This window comes from Oppia nitens, unplaced genomic scaffold, assembly GCF_028296485.1.
Source record: "Oppia nitens isolate AA-2021 unplaced genomic scaffold, nextdenovo-longstitch-racon4-pilon3 scaffold6_pilon_pilon_pilon, whole genome shotgun sequence".
Taxonomy (NCBI): Eukaryota; Metazoa; Arthropoda; class Arachnida; order Sarcoptiformes; family Oppiidae; genus Oppia; species Oppia nitens.
The window spans coordinates 1,366,743-1,393,299 of record NW_026533250.1 but is presented as its reverse complement, the minus strand read 5'-3'; the positions used below and the strand labels follow the sequence as shown (position 1 = coordinate 1,393,299).

The 26,557-nt window shown below is 30.2% G+C and overlaps 3 protein-coding genes across 6 annotated transcripts; 2 read left to right on the top strand and 1 right to left on the bottom strand.

The window, feature by feature from the left end:
* Positions 1-1,247: 1,247 nt before the first annotated feature.
* On the top strand, positions 1,248-4,146 carry LOC128962958 (RNA-binding protein 12-like). Of its 2 annotated transcripts, none has more exons than XM_054309400.1 (2): positions 1,248-1,429; positions 1,843-4,146. In XM_054309400.1, exon 2 carries the CDS (start codon positions 1,876-1,878, stop codon positions 3,967-3,969), a length of 2,094 nt encoding a protein of 697 aa, XP_054165375.1. In that variant the 5' UTR covers positions 1,248-1,429; positions 1,843-1,875; the 3' UTR covers positions 3,970-4,146. The 2 variants fall into 2 exon arrangements, with proteins under 2 accessions (XP_054165375.1, XP_054165376.1); XM_054309401.1 differs by having other exon boundaries at positions 1,816-4,146.
* A 1,262-nt stretch (positions 4,147-5,408) lies between these two features.
* Positions 5,409-24,805, top strand: LOC128962953 (ras-responsive element-binding protein 1-like). 3 transcript variants are annotated; one of them, XM_054309393.1, is made up of 5 exons: positions 5,409-5,860; positions 19,261-19,742; positions 19,827-23,897; positions 23,972-24,221; positions 24,284-24,805. In XM_054309393.1, exons 1-5 carry the CDS (start codon positions 5,806-5,808, stop codon positions 24,535-24,537), a joined length of 5,112 nt encoding a protein of 1,703 aa, XP_054165368.1. In that variant the 5' UTR covers positions 5,409-5,805; the 3' UTR covers positions 24,538-24,805. The 3 variants fall into 3 exon arrangements, with proteins under 3 accessions (XP_054165368.1, XP_054165369.1, XP_054165370.1); XM_054309394.1 differs by lacking the exon at positions 5,409-5,860 and adding an exon at positions 12,412-12,472; XM_054309395.1 differs by lacking the exon at positions 5,409-5,860 and adding an exon at positions 18,790-18,984.
* LOC128962972 (uncharacterized) lies at positions 11,156-12,351 on the bottom strand. The gene is made up of 2 exons (XM_054309423.1): positions 12,063-12,351; positions 11,156-11,879 (listed from the first exon to the last, which is right to left on the bottom strand). Exons 1-2 carry the CDS (start codon positions 12,349-12,351, stop codon positions 11,662-11,664), a joined length of 507 nt encoding a protein of 168 aa, XP_054165398.1. The 3' UTR covers positions 11,156-11,661.
* Positions 24,806-26,557: the final 1,752 nt, after the last annotated feature.

Sequence of the window (26,557 nt, the reverse complement as noted above, 5' to 3'; positions counted from 1 at the left end):
TTATTTTAAAATTGTAAAATAATACATTTTAATATGAAAGCAAATGTGAACAGCAAACGCCACAATCCTTAGCTTTAGTAACTATTTTTATGTTAATATATGATATTTCAATAAACTTTGTTTTAATTTTTAATTATCCATTAGTTATTTGACGACAAATTGTTTTAATAATTACTAACAAAAAAGTTACTTAAATTATACTGTACTACAGTTGCCGCTTATACTATAAAAACTATAGATTTATTAAAATTATAATTAAATTATTATATATCAGGCGATATCACGATTATTATACGGTCCCTTACTTAAAAACATAATTACTGACCAAGATAAAAAACAAAAAAAAATTATAATACACAAATTTAATAACCTTTTTTATATAATATTAAATAAAATATACCACTTAATTAAAATTAATATGTAACAGTGTATTTGATCTAGATGAAATATATTATAATAAACCATAAGCTTCGACAGTGCATTTTAATCAAAAGTAATCAAAAATCACTTGAATGATCACCAGTGGTATATATTGAGGATACATCAAAAATATTATAAAGTCAATAAGGCGTTGTTCACATATTACGTTCGCACTTGAGGGGAGGGGGGTAGGCCAAAGCGAACTTTTGCGAACGAGGGGGAGGGGGTAAAGTCTATAAGAACGTTCGCATTTAAATAATGAATGAATTTAAGGGATTAATTTTGAGTAAACTTAATCCTTTGATAAACGGTTTAATAACTAATTTTGAATAAATATATGACTTTTGAATAATATTAATTTATTTTATTATTTGATTATTTTAAAAGTGAAAATAATTTTATAAAATATTTATTTAAATGGTGGGGGGGGGGGGTTAAGGACATGCGAACGTAATTTTTAAATATCATTACATGCGAACAATTGCGAACATAGGGGGGAGGGGGTCTAGATTTTTTAAAAACTGCGAACGTAATATGTGAACAACGCCTAATAAATGTTCCTAGTGCTAATTAAATGTCTAATCAAATTATCATGGTCAATCGAAAATACTGTAGTAATCGACAATTACTTTATGTTAATATAATGTTAATATAATATACAATTTGATGGCAATTATGTAATCAAAAGTAATATTTCTATAATTTTGTTTTGCTTTCAATCAATTAATTTGTCTTATAATTGATTAATTCAGTAATAGATTTGATAATCAAATTGTTTTCGGTGTAAAATATAGGTCTCTATACTGAATACAGACCTCTATTGACTGTATTAGTGAATGGCATTCATATTGAGTGACATTTGTATGAATGCATTGAATGATTGCATTTGTTTTGACAAACATTTGATTGAAAGTCACTTTTGGATCAATCCTTTGATAACATATATAATAGTTGTCTTAAGTATAATATCTGGTGTTTGATTGAAGTGATAATCAATAAAGAAGTGGTGGTAAGGCTTGGATTGAATTGAATTACTACTACAATGTCATTAATATGTGTGATAAATGGTGACAATGAATGGCGTTCCTCATATCCCTGGCCTCCTTGGCCTCCCTGAGCCACATATTAGTTATATTTAGCTTTTTTATCATATAATTTGATGGTTAAGTATAGGTTTGCTTTAGTTTAGGTATTTATCATATGATATATGGCTTATACTGTAGTGATAGGAAAGGACTGTATGGTTGTCACCAATGGTTGACTTAAAGATGACATCACAAGTGTATTAGTGATTGAGTTAATTGATTAGTCAATTGTTAAGACATTTTTAAATAACTATTTAATAGATTAATGATTTAAGTGTTGGACTAATTATCTTATGATTAACTGCTGAAGGCTTTGGACTGTTTTCTTGTTTTATAGATTTTGAACCATAAAAGGCATGAAACAGATTTGATGAATAAGATGTCAATAATAATCCGTTTGCAAAACCTTCCGCTTGAGGCCAACTCTCTGGACATCAGACGCTTCTTTCATGGCTTACAGATACCCGACGGTGGCGTACATATAGTTGGCGGCGATAATGGAGATGCATTCATAGCGTTTGCTAGTGATGAAGATGCTCGACAAGCCATGGAAAGGAATGGTCATACAATCAAAGACTGTCGGATCAAACTATTACTTAGTAGTCGTAATGAAATGCAAAAAATTATAGATTTAGCCAGAAATCAGACAATTGCTATAAAACCGTTAGACAATAATTCAAATCAAACCAATTATGTTAACTCTGGTCATATGGCTCTTCCAAATGTACAACAAAATAGTATTAAATCTAATTTAAGCGCCGGTAGGTTAACTAACCGAAGTCCCGATAGAAGAGGTATCAATTCCCGATCTATGGATAGAGAGAATAGACTAAGAGATAGGAGTAGAAGTCCTCTTCGTAATGAAAGAGATGTTAATCTCAATGGAAATGCAGGCAATGGTCTTAATAGGATGGGGTCAATGAGCTCTGGACTTATGAATACAATTAGAGATTCACTTAATAATACATATCCATCGTTGGATACACCAGTTCGCTCAAGACTTGGATATTCCGATGCTATGCCTTCTTCTTTGATTCATGAAGAAAGGGGAGGTCAATGGCAACCAAATGATAACTATGGAGTACAGAGAATGAATTCCTCCGGAGATTTTGATCGAAACGCGGACTTAATGAGAGACAACCACTTAATTAGAAATCAATCCGATAGGTCTTATACTATAGAATTAAGGAATTTACCGTTTAATATAGTCGTTCGGGATATTATTAATTTCTTTAATGGTTTGTTTGTTCCCGAAGAGAATATAAAGATTCTGATTGATGACAGAGGACTCACAACAGGCGGTGCTTTAGTCCGCTTTAACAATGAGCGAGACTTTGATGCCGCTCTTTCAATGAATAAGCGATTCCTTAGCGACCGCAAGATTGATGTCCAACCACTTATAGATAGTGTTATTGCCGACAACAACGATGCGTTATATCCCCAACAATCTCTTGCGCCTTCAATTGCTCCAAATATGGGTCAACGACAGGCATCAGGACATGACTTAGTTCTTTATATGAAAGGCTTACCCTATAATAATTGTACGGAAGTAGATGTAACCAAATTCTTTGAACCGATTAAATTGGTAGACATTGTCATTGAATGTGATCCAAAAGGCAAAATCAGTGGCAATGCATTTGTTGAGTTTGAGACTATCGGCGATTATGAGTTAGCACTACAGAGAAACATGAAACATATGGGTCGGCGTTATATTGAACTGTTGCCCACAACCAGAGATGATATGCTCGATGCCCGAAGACTTTTTCAAACACCAAATGGTCAAAACGCCAGCGATATGTCAAAGACTTTCTGTATAAATATCACAGGACTTCCCCCTTCAGTTGCAAACAGAGATTTAACGAACTATTTTTCATCACATGGAGCACAACCTTATGCTATACACATAATGCTCAGACCCGACGGCTTTAATGCTGGAGAAGCTTATGTTGAGTTTGGATCGCATGAATCACAATATATAGCTCTTAAAAGAGATGGAGATTTTATTGACAATTGTCGTATAATGATTAAGTCGGTCTCTTTTGAAGCCATGAGACAAGTTGTAGGCAATCCCAACCCACCACCAGTCCATATGCCAGACTCTTCCATGGCATCACTGCCTCATTCACGACCACCAAGAGGTACACGATTTGATGATCACATGCGACCACCACGAAGGGGGGATAGAGAGGATAGAAGGAGTGGTCGTAACGATCCATTCAGTGATATTCGTTGTGTTATTGTTTCTACTAATATACCGTACAAAGCATCGATTGAAGACATTTGTGTCTTTTTCTCTGACTTTTCCATAACTGAAGAATGTGTGCGAAGACGTTTCAATGAGAAGGGACAGCCAACAGCTGACGCACAGATAGCTTTCCATTCACCTGAAGATGCGACCCGTGCTTTAAGACAAATGCATAAAAAGTTTTTAATTGGAAGACCTGTCTTCTTAAGGCATGCTTAAGACATATATTATCAATTGATTCGGTACTTAAACTAATCACAAGTTTTTCAATCTTTAGCTACAATTTTACATATTTAAGTTAAGTCATCATTTGTACAGAATATTAATTAAAGTTTACAAAATATTTTAACATTACATAAAAAGATGACATTTTATTACATTTATAGATTAATTTACATAATATTCATCAATATGTTTGTTTAAATGTTCTACCATTTAGCTATTGCACTAAAATAACCATAACTTAAATGCATTTTAATAATTTATATTCTATGATTATTTTTTGTGTAAATTAATCTTAATATAGTAATAAACATTTGGTTAATTATTCAATAATATTATTGTTATAATTTTTTTTATCATAATTGATAACTTATATGTAGATTATATTTAGACAGACTTTGGTTGCAAAAGTGGTTTTCAGACAATACAATCACTAATTTTCAATTATTCAGTATTAATATATAATTAGTGAAATAAATTGATTAGAGTTCAATAGGTGGGACCACATTATAGTCTTACCGGGAATTTGAGTGAAAAAAATTAATCATATTTTTAATATTAAAAAAATAAATTTATCACTAATGAGGGAATATCCATATTAGTGTATTATAATTATTTTATACAGTATTGTATTCAAAATTAATAAATAAAACCACTTTTTGGAGTTAATTTCATATTAATATCTTAAGTGAATTTTTTTTTAATTACATTTATATACTGTATTTATACTTTTATAATACAGTATATAAATATTAGTAACGAATAATACAGAACTATTATTTAATTATTGAATCATTGAATATTATTAATACATCTATAGTAATAATACACTAGTATTGCAATAGTGTATATTTATTTACATTTGCATCTTTAATATAAATTTAATTAATGATTAATTATATTTAAAAATATTATTAAAATTTTTATAAACGAAAAAAATAACTTAAATATATTTTCATTGATACTTTTTGATAAATTTTTGAATTTATCTGTTTTTTAATTATAGCAAATTTGTATTGTATTGTAAATTTACTTTATTATTAAATTTATTCAAAAAATTAATTAAACTCTATCTGCGATATTTGGATTACGAAAATTATTTATATAAACTTGAATTCTTAAAATATTATAGTTTCATGAATCATGAGCTAACCTACCGGTGCTATCATATATAAGATTTGAATATATTATTATTTGCAAATATTATAGTATTAACTATTGTTATTAAGAAACTTGAATTTTCATTAATTTAATATTTTAATAATAGTTTTATTATTTAATTATATGATGATTATTGTATATTATTTATATGATTAACATTAATATCAAATGATAAGTAGTTAAATGATTGATATTATGAACAATAGTTGGCAGTAATGTGTTGGTGAATGTGATGAATGTTAGGGAAGTGTAGCAAATGTTGGGTGAGAGTCAATAGAGAGCAATAGAGATGTGTATGTTATGTGTATGTATGTGTGTGTATGTGTGTGTTGAGCTCCGGGAGAGGAGCAGAGAGAGTAAATGAGTGAGCGTTCATCCAATCCTGCAATGAGTGTATAGTAAAACTGTATATACAGTGTGTGACTGTGTATTGACTGTGAGTTGCATTAAGCAGTCATTCAAGTTTGAGTGACGTCTCTGTGCTGTGCAATGCATTGAAAACATTGTTCAATCATATAGTAAGCGGAAAAATGTGAGTTTACTTCACTTCATCAACACATCAAATGTTATAACAAACTTAGTCCTCAATTCATCACTAACTGAGTCCCACTCCAACTCCAATACATATACCTATTATTTGATGATACCATCACATCGACCAGTGCTTCAAATATGGCTAAAAGGAAACATAGGATCACTAGAAGTATGGCTAAGAATACCATCAAAGGTAAGACCAAAGAGTTTTACTTATTTTCAAATACTTGATGCCATCGGATGAGAGTATGTGAGAGACTATAGCATTGACTGCCAGTGTGTGAGTCTGTGAAGGGATGTTTGCACAGTGGGTGAGGAGTAGTATAGTTTGTGCCACAAGTTGTGCCTAATATTATATACTATATTATACTATACTATACTATACACCAAAACAACAGCACAAGTGGTTAAGCGTTAAGAAGTGCCGCATCACTACCACCACAACTACCGGCCCTTCTCTACTGTGCCAAACATTAGTCCAAAGTTCACATCTCTTTTTTTAATCGCACAGTCATATAGTATATCCATTAAATATACTGTACGTCCCTAAGCCTGTAAAGTGTTTGTTGTTTATAACATCACTCATACAGTATTATGCATTCAATTATAACTAACAAAAAAAGCCAATATTACTGTATGTAGTATTGTATTAATTGTTGCTATATTTCTATCATACTTTATATGGGAAACCCTCATCACATAAATGACATTATATTTAAAATTTATAATATTTTTCAATTAACTTATAATTTTAAATAATAAATGTTTTTGTTTCAAACCATTATTGCAAGCATTAGAGGTACATATCATATGTGACTTATAGGTCATCACTTGTTTAGGCGATTAGAGTATTAATATATCATAACTTTATTAATATTTATCATGTTTTCAGTGTTTAGTTGTATTCAAAAATCAACTGAGTTTAGTATAATATCAAATAATTATTATTATCATTATTTGAGTGTTTGTTTGTCTGCATCATTGTTTCAAATACTATGAGGTATCCATACATACAGTATATACTGTAGTGTACAAGTGCTTGCAATCAATAGAGAGTGAGATAAAGTGTGTGTGTGTGTGTGTGTGTGTGTGTGTGTGTGTGTGTGTGTGTGTGTGTGTGTGTGTGTGTATGTATGTGTGTGTGTGTTTGAGCTCATATTTTAATGTTTTTTATTTGAGTTGATTTAGTGATATGATGTTGTAATCATAGGTGAGTGAGTGGTATGTTTAGAAAGTAGTGACTGAGAGAGAGATAGTTGAGAAATATATTCAGCAACTCTTCATCACAAGAAATATATGAGAGTATATGATAGCAAATGAAGAGAAGGTCACTGCAAGAGCTCGTCCTTCAGTGCAAATGCTTTAGTGAAATACAGTCTCACAGCAAATGTATTGAATGTATTCATAGCTAACACCAGTCATATATATGTATATATATATATATATATACAATACATGACTGACTGTATGACTGCAACCAAACATTATCTTTAATTCATTGGAATCAAACAAATAACAGTTTGATATATTGAATACAATATTACAGCAATTGAGAGACAGAGTATATTATGTATGAAATGTATGCCAATCTATACCAATGTATATATAAGTTGGTAGTCATAGTAGTTGTTGGAGATATGAGTGCTGCAAAAGTTATATTATTTGATTAGTGATCCACTGTTGAGGAATTCAGCAGTTTTTGAATGTAATACGAGCGACACTTTATCTCGGGATGAGATATGTTTCTATGGGAGCAATATTAGAGCACAATCCAGGCGCTCACCAATACCTCAAAGGGGCACTCTTGGAGCCAATTGAGTGGTTAGCTTTTTAAGTGCTACTCAGATGATGAGGTTCCCCACTGATAACCACTGTAACTAAATGGCACTGCAATGAAGCATTTGAAGGAATGGCCAAAAACTAGATTCATATATGATATAAGTTTACAGTATTGAGTGCCTGTGCTATGTCTAAGCTTGTCTTTGGCTGCTTTTGGCTATACTTGTGCTCCCTTTTCTTTATATGATTGCGTTATCACATCAAATACATCCACATAACTACTACAGAGTATGACTATTTGAAAAATAAGTGATTTTATTTTTATTATGAAAATAGAAATATTAGTTAATATTTACATGAGTTGTCAAACTCATTGTATGATTGTGTGGGTCTTATCATTTCGGATGTCCTCTTTAGGTGGACTACTCTCATAAAACTCCATTTGAGTATATATTAAACTATAATATAGTATTCAAACGTATCATTACATTTGCAACAGTCTAACAGAGTCAGTACAGTTGTAATTGTAAGCATAGGGCGTACAATCGGTTTGTGTTTCATGTAATGAATATAAGGCTTTGCTTTCATTGACTTTTCATCTAAAAGAGAGTTGCTTTTAAAACTCGTCATATCCTTAAACACTGTGATGACCTCAATTGATGTGCACTGAATCACCTCAAGAAGTAATGCTAATAAAAAAGGAGAATAAAAGCACACAATTAGGTGATGCCTACACTTCCACCTCCCAAACCATTTTGCATAGAGTACTGTATTATTACTAATATTTTGAATGTGAATACAATCTTAACTTTAATGAGTCTTTTGATTTCACTGTCGGCTCATTGTTTGAGTTGACAAACAAGGATTGCATCCATTGCTGCCGTTAGTCATCTAAACCTGTGCTTTCAATTTGCACAGAAATTTAGGGCATCTAATAGTGGATTGCCTTTTGTGCCCAACGTTTGGATACATCACTTGATTGAAGTCATTAACCCACTTATGTTTGTCACTAGACTTACCATATCTTCACTTATAATAATTTTTCATATCTTATTCCATGTCTTCAATACATTATATGACATCTTATTTATTAATATACTCTAAGTCAAAGGCTTTGTTTGTATTCATACATATAAATACAATAAAAAACAATACCATTGATTACATTAGCTAAACACATGCATAATATAACTAATCATTAATAGTAAACCAATAGTTATTTATTTATACTGTATTAATAATATGAATTATACTTTAGTTAGATATATCATATATACTATACATTTATATATATATATATATATTTATTTATTTATATCAAACACTTTAATCCTTTTCTCAATTATTCAAACGTAATTTGATGTTTAAATGATTGTTAAATTGTTGTTAGCTCTGGGAGAGCCAAATCATATGTTATATTATAGTTATAGATTATAATATCTGATTAACTCAATGATAAAGCTATTGCTTACAAAATTTCTTAATGAGGCAAATGATTAAAATTGTTACTAATAACTACAGTTTAGAAACTAAAATGTTTGGTAAAATAAATAGTTGATGTAAAGTATAGAAATGTGTTATGTGTTGATGTGTTGAACATTTGGAGAGAACTTTTGGTTGACTTACGGAATATTAATCAAAAGTATTTAATGTGCAAAATCACGATCTCTATGAGTCTTCATCATTGCATACATAGTGTAGTATAATGTGGTTAATGTAGTTGAGAGCAGATGTATGTGAGGAATTCAACAGGCAATACATGCCATACACAGGCACTGGCCATACATGCCTGAGTTGCAGTTAGTTATAGTGAGTGAAGAGCAAATAACATCCCGTCCCCAACAGCTTTATGTGTAGGATGCGGACAGTATGTATGGCTTAGTTTAGTATACAGTATATACATATATATATACATGTATGTGTATATATATAACATATTGGATTCCATCGCTTCCCTTCAATTTTCATTGTCTGACAGGTTAGGCATTGCAGGGATTGTCTCCTTTTTCTATACAATCCTCAATATATATCTCAAGACAAGACTTTTAAAACATATACAATACCAACGTATGTGTGCCATAGTTATAGTTAGGTTGTGTTTCCCACCTGCTCTCCACACTCCACATATCCACTACCGTAGCCTTACATGTGTCGACCTCCTCTACCTCTACCGGTGCTCTTCAATAATAATAATCATAATAATAATAATACAACATTACAGTACTGCAAATGTTTGATTGTATTATCAACTGAATTGCATTGAATTGCACTTTCAAACTGATTCACAATCCTTACACTCAATACACCAAAGTTGTTGTTATCAACATTTCTCGCATATTCTCAATAACTCTTACAATAAGTTTTACGAAATTTCAATATACTGTATATATCGTATGTATATATATATATATATGAGTCGATTAATTTTTATATAAAATAAATCAGTTTTATGCAAATAGTGAGTTGTTGTCAGTTGTTGGTTCATTGTTTTAAACTATATAATAAAATATTTAAAAATATAAGATATACAGTATAACATAATTTAAGATATCATAATGAATTTGTGTAAAGTGCAGTCATTGTAACGCATGTCTTGCAGTCTACAGTATTATACTGTATATACTGTACTTATATAGCAATCTATATTCATAATAGCTATAAGTTTTCTCAAATTAATATATACTTCTCTATTACTAACAACTCATTTGTTGCTTATTTTTGTCGAAGAAATATTCATTTTTCACAACATATTCTCACTTAACAACCCATAAGTATCAGAGAAAGAGAGAATTATTAATAATTTGATAACTCTTAAGTTTATAATGCATTTATTATAATAATGACTTAAATATATTGTTTGTCCGGAAATGAAATGTCGTGCCGTTTATGAGATTTACTTCTCGGATGAGAGACTTAACTGATTCTCTATCTTATGAATAGATTTACTGAATATTTAATGTGTTTTATTGTTTGGAAAATTACTTTGAAAATTACATGAACTCAGTATGTATTTTAATAAAATTACCGTCACATCAGTGTCAATGAAATAATGATTATAATTTCAAAATCCTTACACTTAAATGCTTTATTTTACAATAATATATATTTTAACATTAACTAAATATTTTGTATTTTAAAGAGAGATTTTTATAAACTTTTCGATAAAATGCATTATCATCTTTTACTAATCAAAAAAAATCCTCTTTAATATTGAAAATAATAGCAATCTTAATGTAAAAGCATATAAAATTCATACAGTAAATTAATATAGTAGTATCAGTATAGTAGTACATTATAATTGTATGATACTATATGAAAAGCTATTAAAGCACAGGTAGTTAGAACGCTAACACACAGGTGCTCTTATATTGGTTACTATGATATGAGTTATTTGAAAAAATTAACATGTACAATTGTAATCAATATGTTTTTTACAAAAGACTTGAAAATAACGAGTGATATCAATATTAATGGCAGATGTCATTGTAATTGAATGTATCATATAATGAATTTTATCACAATTGATATTCATATTAATAACTATTATGTATTGAAATGGCTTAAAATTAGTAGTCTTTGAGTAATAAAGGCATCCAATAGTGACTATAATTGTTGAGTATATCACGGAATTGTGAAATTTTGACTTTTTATGAGTTTTACATAATAACACACACATACAGCTATAAGCTATGAAATGTTATGCTTTTAATGGCTATAATGAGTCTTCTGATAGCTCTGATAATTCAGATGACTTTAATAGTTGTAGATATGATAGAGAAGTGTAGAGATGGTAGTGTTAGACTCATTTCATGTGAGATGATATATGTTTTGAAATATCTGTCGAATACCTGCTTTCATGGATCCGTTCCTCCCTTCGGGCGTTTCACTGCTTGGATGCTCTCATTGCTAGTCATTGCAATGATTTGTGCCGAGACTTCAACTTAGAAGACAATAAAGAAGCGCTTCTTGACTTTGTTGTACATATAGTGTAAATGCATGGTATATATGGTGTATATGTCTTATGGGTGTTTGCCCTGTGATCGGTCTCGCATGGGATGTCCTGCGTGTATATTGTGCTCTTAGGGATAGATCTGCTTCCAGCTAATGTACTAAAATGTGTTTTCCTGCTTTCAGTCATCATTTAGTTAGTGAGCAAACATTAGACTCTTCTCATGGTATCCTCACTCAAGCCATTTACAGGCCTTTTCTGACTTTTTAGTTCGCGTCACGTAATGCTCCCGAAGTGACTATCCATAAGGTAGACACAGAGAGAAGCAGAGAGTGTGGTAATGACTCCAGAGATTGTGGGTTTCTTCCTGCGTATGTGCACTCAGGTGTTCCCAAGTCATCCCTTTTTTTGCCTAAAGCTATGCCAACCACAGCCCAATCCCTATAGACCTGACTCCGCTTACTCACCACTGGATGTTTGATGGCTTACAAGTGAAAAACAGAGACAAATGTTAAGAGAAATAGAAATACATTTTAACTGAGACTTAGTACTAGTTCTTATATGCAATGAGAAAATATCACAAAACATTGAGATAGAGGGGAAAGAGAGAGAGAGAGAGAGCTGTAAACTGTAAAAGAAGTGCATTTTTGAGTTGATTTCAGTTTACTTGAGTTGAAGTTGAGAGCTGTTTGCAGTTGAGAGCAGTTTAGGAGTTTGTGTTCATATGAGGCCCAATGAGCCACTAAGTCGCAGCTCCTGAGCTGATCTAAGAGTTGGGGATGTTTTGCTCTGAGATTTGCAACGATTGTTAAGATAGTAGTGAAGAAAAAGGCAAACACCAACTCATAGCAACTCATGCTCTTAGAGACAGTTGTATTATTTATGGGTGTCTGCAGGTTGTTGTGCCCGTTGTGTGCATTGTGTTGTGTTCTCATCCCAGTCCAAGTTGTCCTCATAACTCTCACTCTACTCACATGATTCACAACAAAATCATAATTAACCGTTTGTTATAATGTTTATGTGTATGTGTTGTATATAACTGCTGAATATAACATTAACATCATCTTAAAAATAAAGGTAAGCATTAATATAATTTTATAGATATTGTATTTGTATAAAGATTAAGATAATTTCATAAAAGTTTTACTTTGTTTTGTACTAAAAATTTTATTAACAATATAAGACAAACAGTGAATTACTGTTGTATTGGTATCTGTAGGGTATAGTGATATTTGTCAAGTAATGCAATATAATTAAAACCTTGAGATTTTCCGCAACCAATATGTGTTGTAAAAATAAAAAACTTTAGACACACTTGTGTTGTGTTTTCATATGTTAAGGTATACATCACATAATGATAGGTTTCTCTTTATTCACAGCTATTCAACTAATGTAATGATTTGTAGCAATAATTATGGTTTTGAGTTATTTCGAGCATTGCTTATAGTTATCACTTTTGTTACTATTGGATATATCATACAATAGATTAATGTTTTATTGATATAATGTGTGAGTTGAATGTAATGAGGATGTGATGCTGCTGTTGCTTGTCTTGTCTTGTAATGTATATATATATCAATATAAAAGTTGAATAGTGTTTGATAGTCAATAGCTATCAAGTTTTGTCCATTTGCCAAATGATTTGCTTCATGCGTGACTCACCTGCACATACATTAACACTATAGCTTATAAGGTACAACCAAATAGCAAAATCAACGAAGCAAATGCTCATCAACTCATGGTCTCATCCATTGATATCAAAAATGATGCATTTTTTTGGCTTTGATAACATCAATTTACGTTAGTTTAAACCCAATGACTAACTTTTTCTTACAAATGTTGTATTATTTCATTTCACATACAAATTTATGTTTTATAAGTATAACTTAAAAGTTACTATCTTTTATGATAAATTCAAATAATAGCGGTATATGTTTACTATATGATCTTTCTCTCTACTTATAACTATAGTATATACAGTATATTCAGCTTATTTCAGTTACAGTATTATTGGTTTTTTACACAAAATATCAATAATATATTTATACAAAAAAATTGTATCGCATCACTTGATATATATATATATATATATATATATATATATATATATATTGACTTATTTCTGGCAAAATAATGAATAATTTTGATAGAATTTTGTCTAAGAATTATATAATAAAAACAGTAGTTTTGTATTCATAGTATTGTGTAAATATGTTGATAAAGAAAATCATGATTTTTTATTATTAAGATATGTTTTGATATATGCAATACGTTATATACTGTATATATTGTCTAATATATAGTAAAATAAGAGCATAAGTTGAATATGAATGTGAATATAACACAATTATTCAAATTATTATTCATTAATTGTCATCACTTTGTTGTATAGTGTATTATATTTGGGTCAAACACTAAAACTGATTCACAATTTTGTCTGTATATGTGATGTATGCGAGTGTATGAAATAGTCGCGCCTAATATATGTACGAAATGGTAAAATTTGATGTAATATTAAATGAATACTGTTTTTGTCATCTAATAGTTATTATTTAATGCCAGTGCTGTTCAACTAATACAGAGTTTGCTTTCAATAGATAGATGGATGCGTGCGTGCGGTCAATGAGTGAGCCTATGGTTGCATATATGATAGTGAGTGATGTCGGGCGCACCCAAAGCCATATCAGGTTATTAATGACATTATGTGGTGGATGTTGCAGATGACTGTCGCTTAGAGACATGACTTCAATCATTACAAACAAACAAATATCACGATATATATTATATTTTCCGTTTCCAATAAATGCTTCCTTCAAACTGAATGACAAATTTACCAAACAATACAAAGTTTAACTATTTTATACAATATATACTGTATATATATATATATATATATATATATATATATATATATATCAAAGCTAAATCTTGAAAGTTATGTTCAAATAAGTCACAATTAAAGGTTGTTTGAGTTAAAACTTAATGCTGATAACAACTTTGTATTATTTTTACTGTATTTGTCTAATATATTTAGTTTAGACTTTTTTTTTAGTTTTATGTGCATTTTATCGCATATTTATCGTTAAAGTTAGTCGAGAGAAGTCAGAGTGACTAAAGAAAGTTCTTAAGCTATTTATGTTTAAAAATAGCTAAAAGACAGGTAAGCACTGGTAAAAGCAGGTAAAGGCGCAGCTCTGCTCTCTCTTCACATTTCTATCTCCATCATGAATACTGTTCTGTCATTTGGGAACGGTTTCAATGAAAGGCTCACTCAGGGAGAGAAGGGGAGAGTCAGGTAGTCTGAGAGAGAGAGAGAGAGAGAGATGTATGGTTCGATTCTCTATTGCTATCGCAACCACAAAGTTTTGCTTTTGTCGCTAAACTAATGATTTGCAAAAGCAGTAACAAAGTTGGCTAAAGATTGATGCAAATAGCATTTGCAGTCACTTAATCGACCCGCTCTCTCTCTCTCTCTCTCTCTCTCTCTCTTTCTCTCTCACTCACTCACTCATAAATATATATATACAGTATATATATATACCTGTACTTATTCTACATTAAAAGCAATATTAATGTCAAGATTATGACTGTGCGATGCCTTCACATATTAGTATCTATTTTGTGGTGTATATAACAAAATGATAGGAGTGAGAGCCAGCCCTCGAAAGCATTGATCGTCTCTTTCTCTCTGAGGCACTGGCAGGTGATGCGGCGGCACATCAAACAGCCTCCACCCAATTGTTTGACTGTGTGTACAATATGTAGCTATAGCTACCAAATCTATCGTTTTTTTCTTATGAATGCTTTGAAGTAATCAGAATATTCATAGTGTTATGGCTTATACATAGCACTGATAGCATAGGTCTCAACCAATGACATGACTTGAGATGTTTTGATGTGTTTCTCCCGATTCCATAGTGACTGTACTGATCGTTGTGATGGTTAACTCACTTACCATATCTAATGCTCTGTTACTTCACTTTCAAAACTAATATTGTTTTATCAGTCAAACAATTGATTCATTCATTCAAATGTTATTTTTTTAAATATTTATTAAGTAATAAACTGTTTGTTTGAATTTCAAATGAATTATGTTTGCCATAAAGGGAAAGCACACATGTATTTGATGTGAATAAGAGTAAGTAAAATGTTTTATGATAAGTGTATCTTTAATTGGTAAGTGACTCCAATTTTAAATTGATCCCAAACTACAAGTCATATACTGTATACATATTCACATTTATATATTTATATGAAGATAGATAAGCCATAGTTTAATATTTTCATAAAAGTTTGTCAAAGTGTATGAATGTGTCATTTCTTGAAGTTCTCATAACTTTTTACTCTCAGTCATAATGATAGCGCTATTACTTGACTTGAAATACAATTGCTATAACTATGATATTATGATTACAACGCTATTACTTTGCCTTTTATTACAGACTTAAATACAGTGAGTTAGTTGTCATAGAGTAAAATGTTTTTGCATTTATTTACGCTGATTCAGGTGCATAATCACGAATATCCGGGATATCTGTATAGAGGGAGATAGGAGGCTGCAAGTGCTTCAATGCTATACTTTATTTTATGCTATGCTTTCATATGATCTATCAATGTATGAGTGCTGTAAATGTTAGACTAAAGTATTTCCCTTCAAACGCTACATCACATCATTAAAAGTTTTTTGTTGTTATGTTTGCCATTCAATCCCTATCTATCATAAGGAATAACTTACAAAATAGTGGCATATTTTATATGGATCTGTACTTTGAACCACATTCAACATTAACCAAAACTCCTATTTGCATAACATAGTCTCTCTCTCTCTCTCTCTCCCTATGATTTTGATAATTTTTTTATAAGAAACGTTTCAAATGAGTTTTAACTGCTTTAACAGTATATGTAATCACATACTTTACTAGATATGTGATGTATATATATATTGAGGTTTATATTTCATATCAGTCTCGACTAAGGTTTTAATTCATGTTTGCTTCTCATAAACCACTCGTTAAGATTTACTTAAATTTTCTTAAATGAAAATATTTTGAAAACATTTCAAATAGTTTCAATCAGTATTTAATTAATCTTTAATCAACTATTATTTTAATATTCAAATTTGAATTATTAGTTTGCTTGTTTTAATTATTTAAATGTTATTTAAATCAATATATAGTGCATATTAAAAATTTTATGATTGACAAAAGTTTTCTCAATTGGCTATTATTCGACTAGAATTGAGAGAGAATTTAGTTTTTAATGCTTTAAAGTTTAAACTAATCTAAAATTATTATATTAGCTTATAATGTCATGTATTCACGAATTAATATTTATTAATAAAAGACAAATAATATTTAAAGGAAATGAAATAAAAATAAGAGATTTGAAATCATTGGTATCAAATAGTGGTATTAGTGCTCACTCTCTCGTATAAAATATTTGAAAACAACGATATTAAATATGATATACAGTATCTTTATTGTTAAGTTAAACAATTGATAGAAACTATGAGATTGCTATTATATACGTTATTTGAATGACTATTAAATGATTTACAGCTAATTAAAAAACATCACTTAATGAAAGTACTCATTGATATCAAAAGTATTATTAGTGTTGGGCTAACACTGTTGGCCAAAGGTTTAATATGTGTATTCAAGTGCTATTTGCTATGTGTTTGCGCGTGTGTTGAATGCACACCATTTAGCGACAAATCGCAAGAAAAGTCTAACTGAGCCCTAACTGCAAGCAATGCATCGGAGCATTGAAGCTGTAAGACATGCAAAGGCAAAGGCAGATCCACTGCAATCGTATCTTATGTTTGAGTGCTCTCTCTCTCTCTCTCTCTCTCTCTTTCTTTCTTCCTTTAACTGCTTTTGCACACAATATGAGTTTGAAGTGCTGTTTCAACCAATGATGGCCTTGTCTTGTCTTGTCTTTGCGTTCAACATTTATATCGGATTTATTGGACTTCTTTGTCAATAATATTGTATATACAATATAACTCAATACATATCATATACTGTATATAATTTATATTATAGATAACTATTTTATTGAAGTCTCACCCAAACACTAATGTTTTTAAACATAGCTTTTGATCACTTTTTCATGAGAATACTATTATAACTTATATATTTATATACAATTTATACTGAATAACTACTTATATATAAAAAATATTGTGAAAGCATTCAAACAAATGCTACTTTTGATTGTGTTTACAGCAAATGCTCTTTTCTCTGATCTTTTAACTCAAGTGTTGAGTGAATCAGATAATTAAATATCTTAAGGCTTATGAAGGTTTTTATTATCAACACTTTTTTTGAAGTCATCAAATATTTAATTGCATTTAACATTAATGCATATCAATCTAATAAACAAACGGTTTGACTTTTAAAAAGTATTGGTTTTTTGAAAAGAGATTTTTAAATAAAAGCACATATTATTGCATACAAATATTGAAAATATTAATTTATTTATATATAAACTATAATTTAAATGATGGAAGTTTTAGCAATTTGTCGATAGAGTGATAAAAATATTGGTTTATTTTAAATGATCACAAAATATCAGATTTCTCAATAAGGAAGACTACTATATAGCACTTGTATGGGATGTATGTGTCGATGTGTCTGTCCATCTGGACTTATATGTCTTAAATAACATCATTTTTTCAAAAATATTACATCTATTGCTCTATAATTTGAAAAATAATATTTTTATAATTATTATTATGTCAGTATTAAGATAGCATTTTTAAGTTAATGATCAATCAATTGAACGATAGGCTATAATCTAATTGATTTATAATTTTATTTTATTATCTAATTAGGCGTTTGTTTATTATATATATATATAGTATTCCCTAAACAGTGAGTGACAAATAATATATAAATAAAAAATTAATTAATTATTATACAACTTGTTTAACAAAATGAATTCTATAAATACAATACTATATAACTATTAAAAACATTTTTTTTCTCTAATTATTTTATTTTCTAGATTTATAACTTTTAAAGAAATGTTTCTATTATTCAATGATTTTATTCATTAGTACAAAAAATAGTGTTTATTTGTGGTTCAAAGTGTATGATATTTTTAGTTAGTATTAAATAATCACTGAATTTGAACAAAACTACCTATTTTGTGAATAATACAAATTAAATATAAAAAATTTAGAAAAAGCAAAAATATTAGATATTTTCGGATTAAATAATAGAGTGAAACAAATGCTAAAAATCGATTGAATTATTCGATTCACTATTATTTCTATGACTGTAAACTAAAAAAATAGATTAATATATTAAAAAAAATGAGAAAAATAGTGTTTATAATAAAAGATTATTGTATGAGATGTACACACAATTGACTGGTCCGACAATATAATGATAATAAGTGTCTCTTATTGAGAAAATGAATCAAATGAATGACTTAGTTATTCATTGAAGAGTTGTTATCGTCTTTGACAGCGATTGTGGTGATGTCAGTGCCAACTCTGTGCCAACACATAAATGACTGTCTTATGTGGTTATAAGTGGTTTGAATTAGAGCATTGAATCATTCATTTTCATCCAATATTACCGGTAATGCTAATAATGCTAATAAGTTTGGGCACTATTGGCTCATCAAAATGTTATATAAATATTACATATATTATTATACTATAGTATTGATATGTGTATAGTAATGGTATAGTAGTGTCAAAGTTGGTGAGTGTTAGTGCAAAGCAATGATATTTTATAGGTTACGCATCACTGACTCTGTGATCTCATTCTCAGATTTAAAGTTAAAGTTAACATAAAGTTTAGACCATTTCTCTTGATCTCAATTTTTTCATATCTCTTTCAATACACCTTTAGGTTCAATGAGCGACACTAAAGACAATCATACAAATCATACAAACTATACAAACATTGAGTCGATTACTAATAGGAAAATCATTAAAACTACAAACAAATGTAAAACACATTTACTGGACAACAATCAACTGACACAAGACATGCAACGAATCGACTGTGATATACAACGGGACCAACAAATGTGTGCGACTAATGATAACAACATATCCAACACTTGTACCACTTCTGTTAACACAGACAATCACTCTAATAGTTCCAATGCCTTAAACATGTTGACCAATGAGGACAACATAAATATCAAGAATAATAATAGCAAACTAAATGTGGATTCAAATAAAACTGATGACAAAAATACTATTAATAATGAGATGTCTTCAAAATGCAAGAATAATACTGTTTTAAACGATTCAAATAACGAATGCAAAGCTTATGCTCTCAATAATGATAACCCAAACAAAGCAAACAATGAATTAAAAGTTGAGGTAATTATAACTTAATTTATATTTTTGTTTGACTTTTTATTGACGATGTATTAAGTAATTTATTATATTTCAATTAAATAATAGGACGGTAATGATGGACCAAATGAGCTGTACAAGTGTCCGGTATGTGATCTCAAGTTGGACTCTCAGCACACGTTTACTATACATATCCGTCAGCACAACCCTTCAGATCATTCGCATACGTGTAGACTCTGTGGTAAAACATTAAGTTCTGCCAGTTCTCTAGACAGACATATGCTCATCCATTCAGGTGAACGGCCTTTCAAATGTCGTATCTGTAATATGGCATTCACTACCAATGGTAATATGCACAGACATATGAGAACTCATAGCGCAGATAACCATAATAATGAGTCTCGTGGCACAGACACCAATAAGTTGGTTAAATCTAAGAAACGCAAAGTGAGTGATGAAGAAAATAGAGAAGACATAACTAAGTTATCACCTAAAAAGCGTAACTCTGATGTTGGAACAGATCTAACTGTTCCAAAAGCAAACAGCAATATAATCAAAAATACAGAGATATATTGTCCAATATGCCAGAAGTCAATGCCATCAGTGGCTGCATTGCACACTCATATGGAGGATCATCCTAACGATGCAATATGTTGTCGTGACTGTGGTATGATTGTCAACAATTATGCTACTTATACACAACATCGATGCACTGTCACTACCGATAGTCCCACTAATTTGTCAGCAAATCGTATGAACTTTACGAGTGCGCCTTCAATCGGTTTCTATGATCTCAGTTTTACTGACTTTACATCCAAGAAGTTTTCAATGATAGCCAAATCATTTTGCGAACATAATCTTCGTAAAGCCAGCAGTCCTTACCACGACTTCGAGTGTGACAAATGCAAGAGAGCTTTTCCATCTGCCAGTGCTCTCACTCTTCATGAATCTACACATAGCAGTCAAACTTATTGTCACTTATGTCAACGCGACTTAATAACACCCGATCATTATTTGTCGCATCAAATTAAACATCGATACGATTATCCAATATCTTTATCGGTAACGACTTCTATACCACAACCTCTTGGATTGAAATCAGGAGACGTTCCACATTCAGACAAAGAAGACTTTTTGGCATTACTTGATCTTCAAAATAAAGGAACGCAATTAAATTCAATTGGAACTAATTATAAGTTTAACAGAAATGAAGATACATTTGATAACAACTCTTATTACATTCATGCGAAGCCATTCCCACAAACAGTTAATCAATTTCTACCAAAAGTTATTAATGGCAATGAAAGTGAATCAAATAAACACGATTTGGCTGATATTCAATCAATTATATCAGTAACCAGTTCTGCTGCTCCATTAATGTCAACCATCCGATCCTCACCTCCAGCGGCTTCTCCCGCATCACCCGTTCATTTGGGTATAAGTGGTACACAACCCGATTCACCAGTAGCGGCCGACTCGGCTAATGCAAGTCCTAATACTCCATCCAATAATTGCAATAAAATAGAAACCGATGAGAAGTCATCAGAAATGCTTGAATCCAATGATAAGACATCACCAATAATATCTGAAAAGGAAGAATCAATATTTAAGTGTAACAAATGTTCGCTTATGTTTAAGACATCAAATGCATTGAAGCGCCACAATCGGGGGCACACACAGGGCGGCCACTCATATGCCTGTCATCTCTGTCCGTATACCAGTCTTGATAAAAGCACTTTAGTCCGACACTTACGGACGCACAACGGCGAGAGGCCCTTCCAGTGCGCTATTTGTAAGTATGCCTTCACTACTAAAGCCAATTGCGAGCGTCACGTCAGAAAACGCCACAAAAAAATACAGAAGCATGAGATCCGCAATTCAATGCAATACAATTCAAATATGTCGACCACTACAACATTGTCTTATCAGAATCTGACCAAAACAGAGTCTAATCCGTCCCTATCACCGACAAGTGATTCATTTCCCGGTGGTTTTGATACAGTTTGCAAATATTGTAACGTAGACTTCAAATTCAATCGAGTTCTTAGACATCATTTGAGATCTCTTCACAATAGCTGTAGTCGAAAGCCTTATTGTTGTACTATTTGTAAATTGGGATTCAGTACCAAAAATAATTGTATCCGACATGTAGTCAAACAACACCCAGAATTAAGAGAAAAACTTTCCTCAATTGTTTTCGCCAACTCTTCAGCAATAGGTTTGAATAGTGATAATTCTGAGTCTGAATCAGTATATCGAGATTCACCAGATATGTCATCAAATCTGATGAAAGATTCAACAAATTCATCAAATGATAATTCAATGAGTGGTAGTTTTAGAGATACATCAACAATGTCTGACTTAACCGCATCACAACATCATTCAAGTTTAGCCGCTTTGTGTCAAATTGCAAAAAATGTTTCTGTAGATAATGACAAACCAATTAATTTGGCACTGAATTCAAACAATAATTTAGAAGATGAAGACCCTGATGGCAGTGGATATGAAGACGAACCGTTAAATTTGGCTAATCATTCAAACGAAGAACAACCACTAGACTTAGCTGTTCACGCACTTGACTTGAGTTGTAAATCTAATTATTCCAATAAGACATCAGACAAAAGCAATGATGATATCAAACAAGTTAATGATGCCGTCCGGACAGCGGCTTCAAGTTTACTGGCTTTGCGCTCAATGACTACATCTACTGTTTTCCCTTCAAGTTTGGCTAATTTTGTTCCCACCTCTGGTATTCAGACATCATTTTTTCATTCATCAGGTTTATCAATAGCCGCACCACTACCAGCTCACTCATCACCTCCGATACCAATTTTATCTCCTAATTCTTGCACATCAATTGACGACGTTTACAAAATGACTACTTTTCGCATTTCAAAGAATCGTCTTCTGCCAAGAAATGAAAGAAGTTTTACTTGTGTTTATTGTTCGGCCGGTTTTACGCTTAAGTCAAATATGGAAAGACATATAAAACGAAAGCATCCAGAGTTTGCAAGACCACCAAGAAGTCGAGGACAGTCCACTATTTCACATCAACAATCAAATACTTCAACTAACAACACACAGATTCAATCAAATCACTCACTTTTGTCTAAATCAAATAATACAACCCTTTCTAGTAAGACAAGGGTTGCTTTAAGAGCTGTTCTTAGCAATAAAGTGATGGGTTCTTCAGTAGCTAATTGTGATTTATTCAATCATAAAAACAATGAAGAAAATAGCGATAATACGGGTGATTTAGCCAGTGTTTCGTCACTCATTGATCATTCAGCTAACTCTTCAAATGCTTTAAAACAATATTTCAATAAACCTAACGAAGATATAGAAACAAATGGAGAAATGACTGCAAACTTGAGTATAACTGATCCTAAAACTAAAACAATCCGTCCAAATGACATAAATGAGAAGATATTTCTTAAGAATGACAAAGAAATAAATAATAATAATAATGAATTGGAAGAAACTAATAGTAATACTAATGCCGTAACTAAGAAACGAAGTGCCTATACTGACTCACCCAACAGTGTTTCGTGTCCATACTGTTCCCGCAAGTTTCCGTGGACCAGTAGCTTAAGACGGCATATACTCACTCATACAGGACTTAAGCCATACAAGTGTCCCAAATGTCCCATTCTTTTCACTACAAAATCCAATTGTGAGCGACATTTGGTCCGAAAACATAACGGCAAAGAAAAACGAACTTTTGTAGAACATTCATCCGTTCCTCACGAGACCAAGTCTTACAAATGTAATGTCTGTCCCAACAGCGTATTCTCAACACATGGAAACCTAAGAAAACATCAATATTTAAGACATTGGACTAAAAATAACAAACAAAGCAATAATTTATTTAAAAATATTAAAGAAGATAAAAATGATGATAATATTGATGAAGAAACAAATGAAGTAATTGATGGAAATTTAAATGAAATGTCTCTAACAGAAGATAATGGAAACCATTTCAACTTTAAATGCTATTTATGCGATACATCTTTCAATAGTCGATTAAAGTGCCTCAAACACATCCAATCCTGCCATTCAATTGATTATGAAATCCTCAAATCCAAAGGTGCTGTCGATAAGGTGCCCATCAATGACACACAAATCTTGTCTACAGTTGACAATCAACACGACGATTATGAATCTTATAATGAACACAAAGTAAGTTTAAAATTGAATTAAATATAAAATTGAATTAAAATGATTGACTAATAAATAATAATTAATATTTGTAGATATTATGTGTGTTCTGTCCGCGACAGTTCACTCTTATGGATAATTTGCGAAGACATATGAGAGTCCATTTAGGAGAGCGTCCATTCAAGTGTACTCTCTGTACCAAAAGATTTTCACTCAAAAATAGTCTTCTTCGACACCATAGAAGCAATCATCCGGAGAGTGAGTTATTGTTAAAGACTAAAACTAAGTCAAAGCAATCAAATAATCCATCCGTTTCTTCGATATCTATGCTTCAAGAGAATGATAGTATGTCTATAATATAAAGTTAATATGAAATTTGTATATTAATTAAATTGTTTTTTCTTCAGCTCATAGTTTGGCTAAAGGATTAAAATCTAAAGCGAATTGCAATTCTTTATTGTATTTGTATCCAAAAGAAAGTGTTCAACAAATGGATAACAGATTCGCACAAAATAGTAATGAAATGGAAGACAATAATGAAGATGGAAGTGATCTCATTCAAAATCTTTTGGGTCTTCAGGACTCCAAGATTTTAGATGACTTACTTGATTCCGGTGCTGACTCTGCGGCCCGTATTTTAGGCGTTAAAGATTTAGCCTAATGTGTAAATTGTTTGATCGAAATATTTTATATAACTAAATGAATATAACTGTAATACAATTTGAAACTGAATTATTTAAGCAAATTATTGTATATAAATACCATTTAAATTATATTGTCGTTTCATCATAAATAGCACATGAATTCAATGATATATTAATTATGAAACATAATACTATGTAATAATGTAATTATAACTATATTATATCACTAACTATGCACTCAGTAATTTCAATCATAAAGTGAAACAACATTTAAGCAAACTATTTATTTATTGATTACCACTAATCAAATTGAATATTATTATTATTATTATTGATCTAAACCTTTTTATAGTTATTTAGAAAATTAAATATAAATTTTTTGTTATCATAATAAATAACAGATATAACAGATATCATATATACAGTATATATATAAATACATAAATATAAATAAGTAATTTATAATATTATACAGTAATGTTACAATTATAGACACAATATTAGTACTACAAATGTACTAATTTTTAACATAAAAAATGAAAAATAAGGGTTTTGTTGCATTCCATTGAATATATCTACTATTAATATACTATATATCAATACAATTGTATTTAAATATAATTTAGTGCCTTTTGTCTGCACTTATGAAAACAATTTAACACTTTATTTGATAAATATGACTAACATATGATATATGAATGAAATAAGTGGTAATTTAGTTGAAAATCAACTCATTTTGATGATTAAGCGTATTGTGTGTGCCTTTCTTCGTTACCATCAATTACTTTAATACTTCAATACATTCGCACTTTTATTTGTCAATTTATAGATTAAAAATTATCAACTTTTATAAAATTATTTTATATAAATTATATATTGTTTTTGATTATTTCTTATTACTAAATATAATTTTGTTAAAATATTCCAGTTATCTATTATTATATTATACATTATTATTGATTATTATTAATATGTAAATTGGGAGTTATAAATGTATTTAATTTGTATTTTTTGACTAAATTTGTTAAATCACTAGTCGTCAGGACTGTATTAAGTAAGGGTGTCTTAAATGGATTTAAAATATTGTATATTAAAGACACTAAATTTCAAATGGTTCAATAAAATATTTGATATTAAATTATTTTTTAATTTATTTTCATTTCAACTACTACTTAGTAATATTGATAATTAAATATTTTAAATTGTGTTTAAATATTATTCAGTATTACACAGTAGTGTTTAAGATACAGAATTTACTAAAACATTTGCTAATATAAATCGAAACCTATTAAAAAGCAATTAAATTAATAAAATCTTATATTTATATTCAATAATTTTAAAAGTATTTTATAAAATATTTAAAAGAGAGACAAATATATACTGTATTTAAATATACAGTAATTTTTCATTATTTAATCCTTACTAATTAACATCATTTACTGTATATACAGTATCAGGGTTAAGTAAGGGGGGGGGGTAGAGGGGGGTAAGGCCAAAATACCCCCCCCTAAGATCGAGAAATTGGGATTTTACCCCCCCAGACTTTTTGACCAAATGGGAAAAATTGTCGCTTAAAAACGAGGAGAAATGACCCCCCCTAAAATTTCGGCGCCGAAGGCGCCGAAAATTTTTTTGAGATTTATAAAAATTTTAATTTTAGTTAATACTATTTTAGTAAGTGTTTTTATGTTTTTAAAATTTATATGATTCTAATTATTGATTAAAAATAAGTAAAAAAGTTAAAATAACGTTAAAACTCATCAAAAAATAACATAATTTTACTTAAAATATTAAACTAAAAAGTTAAAAAATACCAATTTGTTGAAAAGAATAATCATATTACAATATAAATAGAAGTTTGAGATAGTTTAAGAAGTTAATAAAAAAATAAATACTTATATTACAAGGTTTTTATTAATAATTTTTAAAATTTTAACTAAAAAATTTAAAATATTTTTAATTTTATAATTAGTATTCAATCAGTATTTACATAAAAATAACATTAAAAAATAAAAATATATATCTATAAACTATAAG